This window comes from Jaculus jaculus, chromosome 1, assembly GCF_020740685.1.
Source record: "Jaculus jaculus isolate mJacJac1 chromosome 1, mJacJac1.mat.Y.cur, whole genome shotgun sequence".
Classification (NCBI taxonomy): Eukaryota; Metazoa; Chordata; class Mammalia; order Rodentia; family Dipodidae; genus Jaculus; species Jaculus jaculus.
Window position 1 is genome coordinate 191,479,396 of NC_059102.1, and position 18,957 is coordinate 191,498,352.

The 18,957-nt window shown below is 38.7% G+C and overlaps 1 protein-coding gene across 2 annotated transcripts in view; it reads left to right on the forward strand.

Moving 5' to 3' along the window:
• Window positions 1-15,683, forward strand: part of Galnt7 (polypeptide N-acetylgalactosaminyltransferase 7) — a 181,539-nt gene extending 165,856 nt beyond the window's left edge. For both annotated transcript variants that reach the window (XM_004657137.2, XM_004657136.2), the window contains exons 9-12: window positions 1,260-1,478; window positions 7,594-7,692; window positions 8,286-8,414; window positions 13,294-15,683. In XM_004657137.2, the coding sequence (XP_004657194.1) occupies window positions 1,260-1,478; window positions 7,594-7,692; window positions 8,286-8,414; window positions 13,294-13,431 (585 nt within the window). In that variant the 3' untranslated portion in view covers window positions 13,432-15,683. The remainder of the gene's footprint in view (window positions 1-1,259; window positions 1,479-7,593; window positions 7,693-8,285; window positions 8,415-13,293) is intronic.
• The last annotated feature ends 3,274 nt before the right edge of the window (window positions 15,684-18,957 follow it).

An 18,957-nucleotide genomic window follows, 5' to 3' on the forward strand; every position in this document is an offset into this window, starting at 1 on the left:
AAACCCAATCCAGATGAGCTGTGTTGGAGCTGGGACCACCATTGTCTGTGTGTCCTCCAGGGTGCTTTCTCATCATAGTAGCACAGCTGAATAGTTGCTGCAGAAACTCTGTAGCCCACAAAGTCAGGGATGCTTATTGTCACATTCTACAGAGAAAATGTGCTGATTCATGATGTAGTAGGTCTGAATTGAGTAAATAACAGTTCAGTCACATATTAATGCAAGTATTCATTAATTTTAGAAAACCTTAAAAGCGAAATTTTATCAGTTTATGACAATGTCAAATTATATTGGGTAATAGCTGCTTTTTCTTCAAGTGAAACAACTGTGGAGATGTTAATTTAAGTTTATAGAATTGGTTCTACGGAGCTAGGTGTGGTGGCTCATGCCTTTAATCCCAGCACTTGGGAGGCTGAGGTAGGAGGATCGCCATGAGTTCAAGGCCACCCTGAGACTACATAATGAATTCTGGGTCAGTTTGGGCTAAAATGAGACCCTATCTTAAAAAATATTTTTTTATTATAGTCATAGTTTTTATTAAACAAAACTTTGTTTTTAATGTTGCTTTCTAAGGTAAAAACTTTACCCACACACATCAATAATGTGATTCTAATTAAAAGAAAAGGAGGAGTGAAAGAGCACCAGTGTACACCCAGCTCCTCTTAGAGACCCTCTCGAGTCTTCACTTTCTTCCTGTCTTTGCAGAACACAATATATTATCTTTGAATGCATAATCACCTTCTGGGGCTAGGCAGATGGCTTAGTGGTTAAGTGCACTTGCTCTGTAAGCCTCCTGACCTGAGTTTGAGCTCCAGCACCCATGAAAATTGGCACATCGTCTATATTCCCAATGTGCTAAGAGAATTCCAAAGCTTACAAAACAGCTACACTGGCCTTCCCAGCAAAAACAAAAACAAAACAGCAAGACCCTGTCTCAGAAAACAAGGTGAGAAGAAAAAGACTAATACCTGATGGTTATGGTCTGGTGTCTACACACACAATATCAAAAAATTCATGATCTTTCAGCTCAGAGTTGTTGGATTCTGTGTATATCACTTTGTAATTGAACATGACATTTATACTTGGCAAATGATATATTAAGGTCATTAGCCTACTTGTTTTGTTCTCATTGTTTAATTAAATGCCAGGTCCTATAAAAATGAGTTCACCTTATTTTGATCATATTTCTAAGTTGGGCTGTTTATACCAATATGGCTATGTTTGCTTTTTATAATGACATTAATTTTCTCTGTTCACAGAATTATGTTAGAGTTGTGGAGGTGTGGTGGGATGAATATAAAGACTTCTTCTACGCTAGTCGTCCTGAGTCAAAGGCACTACCATATGGAGATATATCTGAGCTGAAAAAATTTCGAGAAGATCACAACTGTAAAAGTTTCAAGTGGTTTATGGAAGAAATAGCTTATGACATCACTGCACACTACCCTTTGCCTCCCAAAAATGTTGAATGGGGAGAAGTAAGTATCAGTTAGTGTTCAGACCTCAACATGTCTGTGTCTGGTGTCTGTATTTGAGAGAAGGCAGAGAGAAATGGAAATGTGTGAGTGAAAGAAAAGAATTCTTGGCAAATATTTGGGTGAAAACTGTCTGGTAGATCCACTACCCTTTCCCTAAATTACCACTTCACCCTCTCCTTCCAGCCTTTACATGGGGTTGTACAGCCTGAAAAACTCTCCCTCTTCAGTACTTGTCAGTCCCTGTCCTGCACTCTGACTCCTTTTCTTAACTATTTCCAAATTACCTTATTGCTATCAACTTGGAGATCATGAATACTGACAATCATATTTCATTCCTCCCTACTTCATTAATGAAATGGAGGTCTATGATCTTTCCATAGGTTCTTACCCAAACTTGCCTATCTCCCAACCCAACCAGTGCATCTTCTTCAGAACCTTGATTATCTTTGTGTCCTATGAACTAATGCAGGGAATCCCATATAGAAGGCATACAGTAGACACTCAGGGCTTGTCAAAATAATTAATTAGGGGTACCTAAGAAAATCAGGTAAAGTCATTGATCTGTGTTGTCATCTTCCTGTTTCTACAGACTTGCCTTGTAGCATCACTTTTAAAATTTTTTATTTATTTGCATTTGTGTGTGTATGTATATGGGCACACCAGGGCCTCTAGCTTCTTCAAGCAAGTGCCAGGCTGGCTTATTTGGGGTGGGTGGCTTGGTGATTGAATGTGGGCCAGCAGGCTTTGCAAGCAAGCATCTTTAGCCACAGGGCCATCTTCCCATCCCCCTGTAGCCTCATTTATGATTATGTTCTCTCTTATCTTTGCTGATGCCTCATAAGCAACTGAAAATACCATGGACTTTCTAGACTATGTGCCTTTGTTATTTATGCATTCAGTAAATGTTGGTTGAGGACCTAATATGTGCCAGTCATTCTTCTAGGCAGAAAACACTACAAACAATGCCCTTTTCCTTAGAGAACTTGCATGCTAGTGGGAGCGAGAGAGAGATGCAACTGGCCTGGAAAGCAGTCATGACAAAAGGTGGTAACAGCTGCTTAGCTACAGAGTAAGGAAAGATTCTCTGAGGAGGTGACATTTAATCTGAAATCTGAATGATAAAGTGCCAACCAAAGAGCCAGGTGTGAGTGTTACAAGCAAAGAAAATGATGAATCCAAAGGCTGTGAGTCAGAAACTGCTTGACACATTTGAAAAGCAGAAGAAATTCACTGTGGTGAGAATGTCAGATCTAGGTACAGGGAGGCCTGCATCCTAAGGGTGGTGATAAGCCATGGAAGGTGTTGCACTCAGGTTCGCATTACTGGTAGAAATCACCCAACCAAGAGCAGCTTGTGGGAAAAAGAAGTTTATTTTGGCTTACAGGCTCAAGGGGAAGCTCCACAATGGCAGGGGAAACGATGGCATGAGCAGAAGATGGATATCACCCCCTGGCCCACGTAAGGTGGACAACAGGAACAGGAGAGTGTGCCCAACACTGACTTAAGGAAACTAGCTAAAAAACCCATAAGCCCGCCCCCAACAATACACTCCCTCCAGGAGGCATTAATTCCCAAATCTTCATCATCTGGAAACCTAGCATTCAGAAAACCTAAGTTTATGGGGGACACTTGAATCAAACCACCACATTTCAACCCTAGCCCCCATAAACTGATATCTATGAATGATATAAAATACAATGCATTCAGTCCAACTTTAAAAGTCCTCATAGTTTTTTATCAATTCCACTGATGTTCATATATCATGATAGTCTAAGATCTTCTAACTGAGCCATAATACCAAAATCCACCCCCCCAAAAAAACCATAATGGCACAGAATAAACATTCACACTGCAAAAGATGGCATTGGGCATGGCAAAGAAACATTCAACCAATACAAGATTTAAACAGGGCAAACATCAGACTCTGTACCTCCAAGTCCAACAGCTCTAGCCAGTGACAAATCTCCAAGTCTGATAATTCTAACCAGCAATAAGTCTTTGGAGTTCCAATTCTGCCCCTCCAGCTAGGCTACTCACAGTCCTGGAAAACTTCATCCAGGCCAGCAGCTTTTCTTAGCAGCCATCTTGTAGTCCCGGCATCTCCACTGGATCTCCACTGCAATCCACAGTTCATCCTCACGGTTCCATGTAGTCTCCATGCAGGCATCCAACAATCCTTCTTCACACTGCCCATGGTCATTTCCAAAACACAAGACCGTGTTACAAGTTCAATGGCCCTCTCTTTCCTGCATTTCTTATACTCTACAATATCAGATAGGGTGCCAATTTATTAATCCAGGAGTGAATAAAACAGACTTTGAAGAACTCTCCTTGAGAACTCAGGCTCCTTCAAAAGAGTCTACATGTGTCCTGCTGCCCCAGTGCAGGTCAGCTAGCCCATTCTCAAAAGTTGTAATCTCTTGGGCTGGAGAGATGGCTTAGTGGTTAAGCGCTTGCCTGTGAAGCCTAAGGACCCCAGGTTCAAGGCTCAATTCTCCAGGGCCCACGTTAGTCAGATGCCCAAGGGGGCGCACGCATCTGGAGTTCGTTTGCAGTGGCTGGAAGCCCTGGCGTGCCCATTCTCTCTCTCACTCTCTCTCTCTCCTCCTCCTCTCTGTCACTCTCAAATAAATAAATATAAATAAACAAAAATTTTTTTTAAAAAAAAGTTGTAATCTCTCAAACAATTTACAGGTGAATGGACAGCAGTTTAGGCCCAAAGATTTCATTTTTTCTGTGCCATATCCCTCTGCTCACACCAGTCCATTTCTGCACAATGCAACCCTGCACAACTTCTCAGGACATGGGCATAAGAGTAAGCTTCTCATACAAACTGCTAGCCCAGTCCAGGCAAAGTTCTTTCTCACCCTCATAAGGCAATCCACACAGTCCATAGTTCTTACTGCATTCAGATCTTTCAAATCTGACCAGAATGGTCCATCAAGCTGTACTTACAGCACTGCAAGATGTCTCTTAAGCCAAGGTTTCAAATCCTTTCACATTCCTCTTGAAAAATAGCTCCAAAAGGCCAGAGCCACACAGGTAGGTGTCTAGCAGCGATCCCACTACTCAGTATCACTTTACTGTTGCAGTCTGGTTCGCATTGCTGGTAGAAATCACCCAACCAAGAGCAGCTTATGGGAAAAAGAGGTTTATTTTGGCTTACAGGCTTGAGGGGAAGCTCCATGATGGCAGGGAAAATGATGGCATGAGCAAAGGATGGACATCACCCCCTGGCCCACATAAGGTGGACAACAGGAACAGGAGAGTGTGCCAAACACTGGCATGGGGAAACTGGCTATAACATCCATAAACCCACCCCAACAAACAATACACTCCCTCCAGGAGGCATCAATTCCCAAATCTCCATCAGCTGGGAACCTAGCATTCAAAATGCCTAAGTTTATGGGGGACACCTGAATCAAACCACCACAGAAGGAAATTAAACAGAGGTAAGATGATTTGATTAAGGTTTCCATTTTAACCACTCTACTGTGAGGACTTTGAGTAGAAATAAGGGTGCCAATTAGGAAATGAGTAGGGTAGTTCCAATGAAAAGTGATGGTGGCTTGGGTGAGGGTGAGTGTGAAAAGGGAGAGATGGAGATTAGGTAATAAATTTAAGATACATCTTTTGTCTGGAGGTGGAGAGATCAGGGCTCAGATGGCAGCTGGTTTTTATTGTTGCTGGGGTTTTTTGTTTGTTTTTAATTTGGGTAGCTAAATAACAGACACTGAAACTGGAAACACAGCAGAGAATAGATGGGGAGGTTACCTACACCACTGTAGAGATGAGCATTTGGGGACCATCAGTGTTTAAGTTGTTGCATGAGGTCATGAAGGGAGAATAGGCCAAGAAGAGAGGTCAGGATCCATCCACAAGAATCTGTTTCATTTGTGAATAAAAGGAGCAACTTACAAAGGTTCAAACTATTATATTTGTACTTCTAATATCTTTCTTTTTTCTGATGCTCTTATTTCATCTGTCCTGTTGCAGCAAAATGTGCTTAACTCACAAGTAGAAAATGAGTTTGTGAGAGTCCCAACCAGATTTTGTTATATTTTAATCTCCCAGAGAGCCTGCTATATGAGGAGGGAATTCTCCTGAACTTATCCCATCGCCTGGCTTTAAAACCATTTTAGTGCAGATGACTCTCACATTTCTGTCTTCTGCCCAAATCTCTACCAGAACCAAGATGGGTATATCCAGTTGCATCCTGGATATTTCCACGTGAAAGTCCAACCAGCATTTCTATTCAATACACCCAAAATTGAGTCCCCCTTCTCTCTCCAGCTCCACCTCTGCCTATTATTTATTGCTCTAGCCAGAACCTGTGGAGCTTCTTTGGAGTCACCTTTCTCTTACACTTAGCATTCATTCAGTTCCAGAAACTGCCTCTTCATTATGTCATCTAAGCCAACATCATTGCTTGCCAAGATTCACTTTTAGGCCTTCCTATAGCCTGTTCTAAACACATCAAGCGGAGTGATTTTTTTTTTTTTAAGTTGAGCCAAGTCTTGTCACCCCTCTTAGAAAATCCCATTTCCTCCAATGAAGGTAAAGCCCTTCTGATAGCCTCCAAGGTCTGTGTTATGTTCTGACCCTCTGCTCACCTGTCCTGTGCTCACCCTGCCCTTTCCACTTCTCCCCAGCCACACTGTCCTTGCTGTTGCTCAGACTTCCTGTCTTTACTCTCCTGTCTACCCCCGATGCCTTCCTTCAGACATCTGCAAGCATGAGTAACTCTTACACCTCCTCCAAGTATGTTCACCATGACAATGAGATAATGCTCAATGAGAACTAGCCTATGAAGCTCCCTAGCCCCTTCCTCACTCAAGTTGCTTTTCATTTTTCTCTTTTCTGTGCCACAAATGATATTCTGACAGATCATATTCTGTCCTTCTTTTCCTAGAAATGAGAGTTTACTGGGGCAGGGACACTGATTTTGCTCACTGATATATCAGAGGCCACAGTATGCCTGCCACATAATAGCTACTGTACCACTTGGTATTTGATGGATGGATACATGAAGAAGGGAGGGAGGGAGGCAGGCAGGCAGGTGGGCAGGTAGGTAGGCAGGAAGAAAGGAAAGAATTAAATTAGTTTTCTGCCTTCCTTTTACCATCTTATTCCTGAGTATTAAATTTTTAGATTAATTTCCCATTCTGAAATGTGACCTCACACTTCATTTCTCAGCACTTCCTGAACATTCCAGGGTAAACCCCTGTCTGTTTAAGTCAGAAGAGCCTGTTTCCTCTGTACACTTTCTTTTCCTGACCTGTAATACACCCGTTGTCCCCTACAGAATGTTATCACCTTAGGACCACAACTTGCTCATCTTTGTATATTCAAAAGCTCTTAATACATAGTCATTATTTGCTGTATGAAATCTTTTATCCAAATATATAGTGATATTTAATTGAGATGAATATACTTTTAAAAAATAGTTATTTTAGCCAGGTATGGTGGCACATGCCTTTAATCCCAGCACTTGGGAGGCAGAGGTAGGAGGATTGTCATAGTGAATTCCAGGTCAGCCTGAGCTAGAATGAGACCCTACCTCAAAAAAACAAACAAAAAAAAAGGTTATTTTGATATGAAATTCGATTCCAAAGGTGGAAACTGTATTTACTTTTCACCTACATTATCTGTATATAGCTAGAAAAAAGTCACACTGGCAGGCCCCAAGAGCCCTGAAGGCAGCTACTAAACTGCCTCATAGCCATATGAAAGAAGTACTTTTGATGCTGTTATAGCTAGGGCTCGTGTCTGTTACTACTATGGTGTGTAGCTTTCCTCTGTCTCTCTCACATGAATTATCATGATTCTGATATTGTACCTCTGTTACTTTTTTCTTCTGTGTAAATCTATGGATCATGGTAATTTTCAGTTACAATAAGCTCATTCCACTGTTGACTTTAAGGCCATGATTTCAAAGATGACAGAGGTGCCCAGAATACTTAAAAGACTAAAAATAACATTAATAGCCTAGCATTACATAGCCCCAGAATTTCTGTGTGAACTGTAGTACTGAATATGACATTCTTTTACTGTGATGCCAGCACTTTAGACAAACTAAAGTTTCCTGCCTTTGGTTCTCTCTCCATACCTTTAGATCAGAGGCTTTGAAACTGCATACTGCATTGATAGCATGGGGAAAACCAACGGAGGCTTTGTTGAACTAGGACCCTGTCACAGGATGGGAGGGAACCAGGTAAGTCAACTTTCCTACTCAGGTTGACCAGCCTCCAGCAGGATTTAGTTTGGCTATTAATTAGATAATTTTGTTTCCATAGGCTATATATTCAGTAAAGATCTAGCAATGTTAAAATTTTTATTTAAGGGGTACTGATTCTATTACAAGCATTTAGAATGTAGGAATGATGTCTATATTAAACACTACTATGGAAAAGCCTAACCCCCTGAGTTTTTTTAATGTTGTTCAGTAACCCCACTTTTCCCAATAAACTAAGGGATCACTGATGGTAATATGTATTTTAGTGATATGTTTTCTTCCTTACATAGATATTTTTCTTGTGTCCAGTCTAGATTATGAAACACTATGTGGTCTGTTTCCAGTTTCTAACTTTCCCATTGTTGGTACATTGTTAATAATAAATATGTGTTAAAGTGCTCATTCTGTGTATTACATGCTGAAGAATAAAGAACATAATAAGGTGTTAATGAGGGTCTTCACTATTTTCAAAATACGTACTAAAAGTTCCAACCATGCAGAAAAGTTGTGACAATAAGCTAGTTGTTCCATTTAATTACAAGTTAAATTTCCTCCTTCTTACTTCTTAATAGCTTTTCCGAATTAATGAAGCAAATCAGCTGATGCAGTATGACCAGTGTTTGACAAAAGGGCCTGATGGATCAAAAGTTATGATTACACACTGTAACCTGAATGAATTCAAGGAATGGCAGTACTACAAGGTATTGTATGCTTCAATTTCTACTCCATTTTCAATAACATCTAGCATGTGGGATTGACATGAAATCTACATCCACACTGACTGAAATTTTTCTCTTAGCCACTTAGCCATTTGTAGATTTTCTTGAACGCTGAGTGAAGCATTTTTCTATGCGGCATTACTTTTGTTCTTTAGTGAAGTGTTTTTATCTAATAAGACCACAGTGATATCCATGGAAACTCAGCGCTAACTTCAGAAACTCAGAAAAGTCAGTGTTTTATGAGGCAATCATCATTATTGTTCTAAAATCTAAATCTGATGGTTAAAAATCTAAATGAGTCATTCACTAAAGTGAAATACATCACTAAAAAAAAAAAAAAAAAAAAGGCTGAAGGGATAGGTTTCCGGTTCAATTCTCCAGGACCTACATTAGCCAGATGCACAAAGGGGCACGCACGCATCTGGACTTCATTTGCAGTGGCTGGAGGCCCTGGCACACCCATTCTCTGTCCGTCTGTCTCTCTGTCTCTGGGTCTCTCTCTCTCTCTCTCCCTCCCTCCCTTCCTCCCTCCCTCCTTCGTCTTTCTCTGTTAAATAAATAAAAATAAAAGAAAAAATGTGGTTGAGATTTCATGTTGTCCAGCAGGTGGAGACAGAGACAAACAAATAACCTTAGAAACAGGCTGTCTCCTTTCCACTGATTGCTGAACAAAAGAGGCAAAAGGAAGGCAGTTGCTTGTTTTAAAGGTCAGGTCTATCTACTTACTATCTGGGCTAGTTTTTCCACTTCAATTATTTATATTTAAAGCACTGTGGCAAATTGAGATTCAAATGAATTAATGGATTTATATATAATTTTCAAAGTCTAGTTTTAGCTAAAATCATTTTATTATGAAGTAAAACATTGAGAAAACTTTCAGTCAAAAAGAATCGAGTAACCTTCAACGTAACTCATCTAGTGCTTGCTACTATGCCCTTTCTGTCCTGGAGGCACTTGTCTGTTATGCAGTCACAATATTATGGCCCAACTTCATCTTCCCAGTTAGTGTCTTTCATGTATAATTACCAAGAAGGAGTAAACATGTGTCAATTGCTTATTTCTTTGTTGTTGTTATTGTTCTTTGGTTTTTTGTTTTTGTTGTTTTAAATGTTGCAGTTTTTTGTTGTTCATTTTAATTTATTTGAGAGTGACAGAGAAGGAGACAGAGAGAGAGAGAATGGGTGTGCCAGGTCCTCTAGCCACTGTAAACAAACTCCAGACATGAGAGGCCCCTTGTGCATCTGGCTAACGTGGGTCCTGGGAAATCGAGCCTTGAACCGGGGACCTTATGCTTCCCAGGCAAGCACTTAACTGCTAAGCCATCTCTCTAGCCTTTATTTTATTTTTTATGTAAAATAGGAAGAAAATTAAACCCTGAGGAATAGAGCATTTATTTTCATAAGAAAAATGAGCAATCAGGGCTGGAAAGACAGCTTAGCAGTTAAGGCGCTTGCCTGCAAAGCCTAAAGGCCCAGAAGAGTTCTGAAAGCATATCATGATGGACTGATGAAGTAATATCAGCTCAAGCAGCAGTTCTGACTTCCTGGTCCCTGGGTTCCCTTTACATTCTTAAAAACTTTATGAACACATCCAGTGTAGTGGTCTAGGCCTGTAATTATAGAACTTGGGAAGCTGAGGCAAGAAGATTGTCCATGTAAAACAGCCTGAGCTGCGATTGTTTCAAAACAACAACAAAGATATTGAAGTGCCCTCCCAGTAAATTTTATGTAGATTATCATTAAAGTATTTCTGGAATATGAGATGACATTGAAGGAATTTTTTAAATTTTATAAGTGATGTAAAATGAATATCACATGTTAACATTTTAAATGAAAAAATAATTATATTTTTTCCACAAAAGAGGGATATCATTTTTCTCTAGTTTTTGAAATCTTTTTAATATCTGGCAATATAGCTAGATGTTTTTCTGTACTTAATCTGACAAAGTTTTGTTGTTTCAGTTAATATATATGAGGAAAATCTAGCCTCACACAAACATTTTTTAGGAAAAAATGGGTAGTTTAATGGATGCTTTTCAGAAAATTTTGACTATGCTTTGATAATAGCCCACAACTCCTTTAGTTCTAATTTCATAAAAGTAGAATCCAAACCTTGATATGGTGAACATTTTATCCTTTAAACATTAAAATCCATTAGTTTCTTTTATACTTTTTGACTGGAACTTTCTTTTACCCATATGAGTTTTTATAAGATTATGTACTACTAATTTAGAAAATATATATCTTCTCAATGGTGATACAGTTCATTGTACATTATCAGAAACCACAACTATACATCAACTTCCATCAGAAAAGTCTTTTTTGACAGATACAAATTAATTATTGATTTATTTTTATTTTTATTGACAATTTCCATAACTGTAGACACAATCCCATGGTAATTCCCTCCCTCCTGCCACTTTCCCCTTTGAAACTCCACTCTCCATCATATCCCCTCCCCCTCTCAATCAGTCTTGTTTGTTTACTTTGATGTCATCATCTTTTCCTCCTATTATGATGGTCTTGTGTAGGTAGTGTAAGGCATTGTGAGATCACAGGCATCCAAGCCATTTTGTGTCTGGAGGAACACATAGGAGTCCTACCCTTCCTTTGGCTCTTACATTTTTTTCCGCCTCCTCTTCCGCAATGGACTCTCAGCCTTGGAAGATGTGATAGAGATGTTTCATTGCTGAACACTTAGCACTACAGTGACTTCTAAGTCATCCCAAGGTCATTGCCATCTGAAAAGAGATTCTCTAACCAAAAGTGAGAGTAGTGTTAATGTATGGGTATGAACATTAAGAGAAGTCCTTACCAGGCAGTTTGATGAGCATAGTATATACATTTAGCCAGATAGCAGCAGACATTACACCCCTAGGGCTCATGACTACCCCTGTTGTAGGTTTTCAGTATCAGGGATGTATTCCCTCCCAAGGAGCAGGCCCCCAGTCCAATTCAATAGTGGTTGATTTCCCCATAACAGACATGCCACTATTACACACATTGGCTCATTTGGCCTGGCTGGCCAAATTTAAGGCTTGCAGTATCCACTGTTGAGTATCTCCACTAGTGATTTCTCTCTCTCCCATTGAACTGCATGCAGTGCAGCTTTTTCCACCTTATCAGTGACCTCCCTGACCAACTCATTGGAAGGTATCCCATCCCTGGCACTGAAAATTTTCTAGTGACAATCTATGTCTTCTAAGTTCCATTGTCCAGAACAGTAGGTTTCCATATGACTTATTTATATCCTCTTACATTTTGATTAGCCCTCCCTCTACCTTTCCTTTACTAAATCTCTTCCCCTGACCTCACTTAGGTCTTTTTACCCCCATTAATCTGTTCTTCTACTTACAATTCCATCCTATTAAGGAGCCCCCCCCCTTTCTATTTCCTTTATATCCCCTTTATAGTTTACTTTACTTATAGTAAACTTTATAGTTTATTCCTACTCACAAAGAAGTCCGATCATTTGTAGCTAGGATCTACATATGAGAGGGAACATGTGACATTTGTCTTTCTGAGCTGGGTTACCTCACTAAGTATCTTTTTTATCAAAAAGTTTTCATGTACAAATGTAATTTTCTAAACTTGTGACTTTTGCTTGGAAATTAAAATTTCATGAATGGAACAAATACTGTCTTTTTTTTTTCTTATACTGACAGGCATTACCAAAGTTTAAATATTCACTTTGTTGAGTTGTCCTTTCAAGTAATAATGACATTATATGAAAAAAAGCTGACAAGACATCACTCCTCAAAGGCTTTCCTTAGGATACCATTGTACTTCATTGTATGGAAACACTGGATTTGTACTTCCCATTTCATCTCATAAAATGTTTCTAAAAAGTATAAAGGGGCTGGAGAGGTGGCTCAGCAATTGGTGTGTCCTGCATAAAAATGAGGGCCTAAGGAGGTCTGATTGGTCCTGAGTTTGATTCCCAGTGCCCACATAAATAGATTAGCATGCCAAGCAAGTCTGCAACCCCTGGCCTGTGGGGAGTAGAGACAGAAGAATCCCTGGGGCTCACAAAAAGCGGCACACTCCAGAAGGAGACTCTGTCTCAAGGAAAACACATGGATGAGTGACGGGGTGGAACACTTGATGTTTTCTTATAGCCTCCATACACATGCACATCTGCACACAACACACTCAAGTATACTGAGGGGTCAAGATTTAGTAAAATAAATAAGCTTGTAAGTGCTTCATTTTGTAATCCTTAAGTGAAAATTTACTTTTTCAACTGAGTTTGTCACAATGACTACTAGCACAGGTTGCTATCATTGCTTGATTTTTGCTAAGGTTTTGGTGGTGTTACTCACCATTGCTTTTGTTCCCACAGTACAAATGTCACTTCAGTGGAAAGAAAAGTAAATTAATTCCTTGGCATTTTGAAAATAATTTTGTCTGAACATATATAGTCTCAGATAGCATAAGGACCTCACTCTGAGAAGCTTTGAACATTTGTACAATATATGACACAGATTAAACTAGAGTGCATTCAGTGGAGAAAGGAAATATAAACAAGACACATTGAAAAGATACCATCAAGAACTGGTATAATATGAATAAGTGAATATGCAAAATTTTCTATGGACCAGAAAGCTATTACCTTTAGCTGGAATAGGAATGAGAGTAGTAAGGTTTGGATGGGGCAGATAATGAACTTGGGTTTTTATACATTGAATTTTATGTACCAGCAGTATATTGTGACATAATAACTAAAGGACTTAGACTGTTTACAGGCAAGAGAAATCCAGAATCTGATGCATGGTTGGTTTAAGCTTGTCCATTGATTTCTAATGTCAGTGATATCATAAAGTCCAAACAGAAAACTTGTTTGTCCTTACTCTGTCTTCCAGACCCTGCATAGATTTACTCACATTCCTTCAGGAAAGTGCTTAGATCGCTCAGAAGTCCTACATCAAGTGTTCATTGCCAATTGTGACTCCAGTAAAATGACTCAAAAGTGGGAAATGAATAACATCCACAGTGTTTAGAAAGAGTAAGAGAAACCAACAATCTACCTACTGACAAATATATTTACACAGGACTGAAAACCGCCTGGAACCTGCTGCAACAATTAATTCTGTACAGCTCCAAACCTGGAACCTCTGATCAGTTTGAAGGACATTGATATAAACTGTGATTTTACAATAACATTATCATCTGCAGTTACTGTTTACAAAACTGCTTTTACCTTAAACTATGTAGATGTTTACATCCTTTCTGTTTTGTTTTTAAGATGATGTTGGAAAATTATGCCTTTAACTCTGTTTTGTGAGAACAGAGTTAAAAGCATGTTGTCTTCTTTGGGATTACACTCAGGGGTCTGAAAGGCAGTTTGATTTTTTAGTTTATTTTTTGGTTTTTTTTTTTACACACTTGAAAAAAGGTTGGAGTAACCAGACTTTCATATATGACATGGTGATTATCAACCTGTTGTGTATTTAATTGTACATCTTTTTGAAGCACTGCCACAGGTGACAAGCCACGGTGGCCTTCCTTCACAGTCATGCTGCTTTTTTGAAAGGTGAATTTCAACACATTTAGTGCCTCTTTCATTTCTCAGTGTATTTTTTGAGAGCTTTTGATGAAATTTATAGAATGGTAATGACTGGGTGAACTGTCATCGGTATGGGAAATATTTTTACTACTCAGAAATGAATTTACATGTTACCATTGCCTATGAATATTTTACGGCTTAGCAAGAATGACAATTTGGAACATTTCAAGGCAATTCCATAGGGTTTAAAGATTTTTTGTGGCATTGACCCTTTCACCTGCTGGCATTTTCAGTGCCATCTGTTTTTCAACTCTTAGGAGAGCAAAGAAGGCTTCCTCCAACTAGAGAAAAATCACCCACAGACATTTGCAATCTTCTTTCCCCCACTATCTATCAGTAAAGGAAAACTATAAATCTTTGTTTTGAAACTTGAAAGGGGGTTGGGAGTAAATAAATAATAATAAAATAAAGCACCAGTATAAACACATCAAAGTTTCGTTCTAAGTAGGGTAAGACTTTCCGAGCCCTTAGACCAAGCCTGGGAAGATGCCTGTGCAGTACAACTCAAGCTGTGTAACCTGTGAAAACAAGAATAAGTTGATGCCTCAGTACTTCATTCTAAAGAAATTCCCTGTACATTTTTACAATGAAAAACACTATTTAGGAATATAGTTTATCAACAAATGTGAGCTACTTTCTGTTAAATTGATAGTTCTACAGTGCTTTATTTCTTTTTTAGGAAATGTGCTTTTATTAGTATTTTTACCATTGAAGAGATGATTTGAACATTGAGACTATACTACTAGAGGAGAACCAAATATTGAAAATAGTCATTTTAGTCTTATTTCCTAAATAGTCTTCTATTACCCAAAAGATTAAAATGCCTAAGTTGAGTGCCAAAAAAATGTGATAAGATTGAGAATGAAAAGTAAATGAAACATGTTTGATCTTGTAATCATGGTACCATTGCAATGAGAGGAATTTACAAACTACTGCCAGAAGGAAATATTTTTAAATAAAGCTTAAAAACAGAAAAAACTATATTTGTTTAAAAGAAAAGCCTACAAATTTGTTTTCTCCAAGCTTAGTTCTTCAATTTGGAGAACAAAAGTTAAAACATCCTAAACAGAGTGTTATTTATAATTTTGGATTGTCAATTTGTATTTTGATACTGATCTGTGATCAACCATTTTAACTTTCACTCATCTATAGAGATATTTAAAAAGAAATATTTATATGCTTATACAATTGCAAATAAATCAATCATAAAAAAGAAACTAAAAAACTTGGTAATTACTTGCGTATTTGCAATAGACATCATTTTCCTTGTTGAGGAGATTATAACCTTATCTATGCATAGGCCTAAGAAAGGTGGCACATAAAACTATGCATATGATTTTATGGGTTAATTAAATGGGTATTTTGTGCAATTTGTTAAGAAGATACTCTATGACCAAGACTCTGTATACTGAAATGAGAAACTTTACCAAACATGAAAAACATCAGAAGCTGCTGCCATAATAACCATTTTCTACTGTAGTGTAGCTGCTTTGGAAATAATTCCCATGTCCTTGCTTTGTAAGTTGATAATATCACTATGCATTTCTACACATTTTATAAATTTGATTTATGCAGATTTTGATACACTGTATGTTTCTGTAGAAATTGTATAATATTCAGAATTTTATTAGGATAAATTTGAGAAGCTTATGTATATCTTAACTCTTGAGTTGCTTGATTTTTTTAGGTGAGAAAAAAATAAAATAATGTATTTTAATCCATAGCTTTTTTAATACTTGTTATCATTTCTAAATCTAATTGCATATTTAAAGAATTCCTTTTTTGATTATAGGATTAGTAGCTGAACAAATCATAGCTACTAGTTGAGTATGTGCTTGAGTAGTGGTTAGAATCTGCTACATGTGCTTAAAATATTAAGAGCCTACCTATCTGTAGAATGGAAACAAAGATTTCCTTTTATAGCACTTCTGGATTCTGATATATAGTAATTTTCTTTAGTCACCTATCCAATTATAAAACAGTCTAAGGGAGAGCTATCTTTCTTGGAAGTGTATTCTATAAAATTGCCTATTGAAAATAAAAACATCAGGCTGGAGGGATGGCTTAGTGGTTAAGGCACTTGCCTATGAAGCCTAAGGACCCAAATTCAATTCCCCAGGAACCATGTAATCCAGATGCACAAGGTGGCACATGCATCTGAAGGTCACTTGCAGAAGCTGGAGACCCTACCACACCCATTCTCTCTATCTGCCTCTTCCTCTCTCTCTCTCCCCCTCTCTCTCAAATAATAAATAAAAAATATATATTTAAAAAATCTTTACAAGAGAAAGGAAGCCTACCAAAATGAAATTTAAACTAGTCCATAATTTTTCATTTCTAGAAGAATATAATTGAAAATTGACAAACATTCACACATAAGTCAATAGAAAGCAAGGCTGGTACCCAACCAGAGTCAGCTGGAAAGCTAAAAGTGTAAGTATGTGAAATTACATAGGAAAGCACCTATACAAAGCATTGAGCCCAGCTAAGCAATCTGTTGTCAGAAAATGAACAGAAGTTTGAATGGCTCCAGAGAACCATTATTTCTGAAACTGAAGATTACAGAAGACAGTTTTTAAATTAGGTTCAGGAGTTGCAAGTTATCTTAAAGAAATGAACCTCCAAAGCCAGGCGTGGTGGCACATGCCTTTAATACCAGCACTTGGGAGACAGAGATCAGAGAATCACTCTGAATTCAAGGCCACACTGAGACTATATCGTGAATTCCAGGTCATCCTGAGCTAGAGTGAGATCCACCTCGAAAAAACAAAAAGAAAGAAATGGACCTACAGAGCTGGGAACATGGCTCAGCCATTAAAGAGGCTTGCATACAAAGCCTTCCCGCCCAAGTTTGCTTCTCCATGTAAAGCCAGAAGTACCACAAGCTGTCTTCCTTTGCTTTGCAGCAGCTAGAGACCCTTGTGCATCCATTCTTTCTCTCTCCCTTATTTCAAAAGAGGTGAAGTGCAGCCTGGGTTATATGAGAGACACCCTGTCAGAGAACAAACAAAACACAAAAATGTGCAACTAAGAAAAACATGCTAAAGAGCTCTTGCATCCAGAATAAGAGACCACAGTTTCTGATTCTATCTTCCCCTTCTCTCTCTCCCACCCCCTCTCAAATAACTAAATAAATGAATAAATAAATAATATTAGAAAAAAAACAGGGTCAGGCATGGTGGCACATGCCTTTTAATCCCAACACTTGTAAGTCAGAGGTAGGAGGATCACTATGAATTTGAAGCCATGCTGAGACTGCACAGTGAAGTACAGGCCAGCCTGGGCTAGCTAGAGAGACCCTACCTTGAAAAACCAAAAAAAGAAAAAAAGGAACAGAAGGAGAGATGGCTCAGTGGTTAAAGGTGTTTGCTTGCAAAGCCAAAAGATCCAGGTACTATTCTCCAGGACCCACACATGTAAAGCCAGATGCATAATGTGTGGTGCATGCCTCTGGAGTTTGTAGTGGCAGGAGGCCCTGGAACACTCACACACTCTCCCTCAAATAAATAAAATATTTAAAGAAAAAGGGAAAAAAATCATTTAAAAAAAAAGGAATTGCTGTAAAATTTTCATTTTTATGATATTGAAATGCTTGTAATTGAGGTAGATACATTAAGGGTTTTTTAAAAATATTTTATTTTTATTGATTTTTTTTTTTTTTTTTTTTTTTTTGGTTTTTTGAGGTAGGGTCTCACTCTAGCCCAGGCTGACCTGGAATTCACTATGGAGTCTCAGGGTGGCCTCGAACTCATGGCGATCCTCCTACCTCTGCCTCCCAAGTGCTGGGATTAAAGGCATGCGCCACCACGCCCGGCGATTTTTATTGATTTGACAGAGGGAAAGAGAGAGAGAAAGAATGGGTGTGCCAAGGCTTCCAGCCACTGCAGATTAACTCCAGATGCATATTGAACTGAGGTCCTTTGGCTTTGCAAGCAAGCGCCTTAACAGCTAAGCTATCTCTCCAGCCCTAGGATTTTTTTTTTTTTTTGCATGTAGTATGTGTGGAGGGTTATGTAGTGTATGCATGTGTATGTACTGATATGGCACTCCATGGGCTCACCTGTGGCAACCAGGGGAGAACATATGGTGGCCCCCTCCGTCACTCACCGACTTGTTTTTCCTTGAGGGGGAGTTGCTTACTGATTTCAGAATTTGCTGTTCCTGAACTCCAGTGATTCTCAGGTGACCACTCCCTGGGATTTGGGCTACAGGTATATGGACATGAGCCCAGTGTATACATGAGTCCTGGAGATTCAAATTCCAGTAGTCCCATACCTACTCAGGTCCACATGCTTGTGTAAGATGCATACTTAACCATTGAACCATCTCTCCAGTCCTTGATTGCAATTTGTTTAGTATATCAGGTCTGAGATCTACATGTGAGCAGAGTTACAACGTAAAGCACTTAATCTTTACAGTGGAATGATGTTCACAGTCTGCTCAACAGAATGATCATATGATGTGATAGACTCTGAAAGTCTGTTTGAACATGTTTCACTATAAATTACTCTAATGATTTTGAATGAGTTACTTAATCTATCAGTTTTCTCATATGAAAAATTGGAGAAATATGCCTGTTTTGTAGGGTTATTAGGATAAAATGAATTAACATACATAAAGTGCTTATTAAAGGTCCCCATAGAAAAATCAGGGCATTGATAGTACATGTTAAGTATTCTATTTCTTTTTGTTTGTTTTCTGAGGTAGGGCCTCAGTCTAGCCCAGTCTGGCCTGGAATTCACTATATAGTCTTAAACTCACAGCAATCCTCCTGCCTCTGACTCCTAAGTGCTGGGATTAAAGGTATACACCACCACACCCAGATATTATTTTATTTATTATTTGAGAGAAAAAGGCGGTGGGGGGGGGCAACGGGTGCACCAGGACCTCCAGCCACAGCAAATGAACTCCAGGTGCATAGACCACTTTGTGCATCTGTCTTACATGGGTTCTGGAGAAT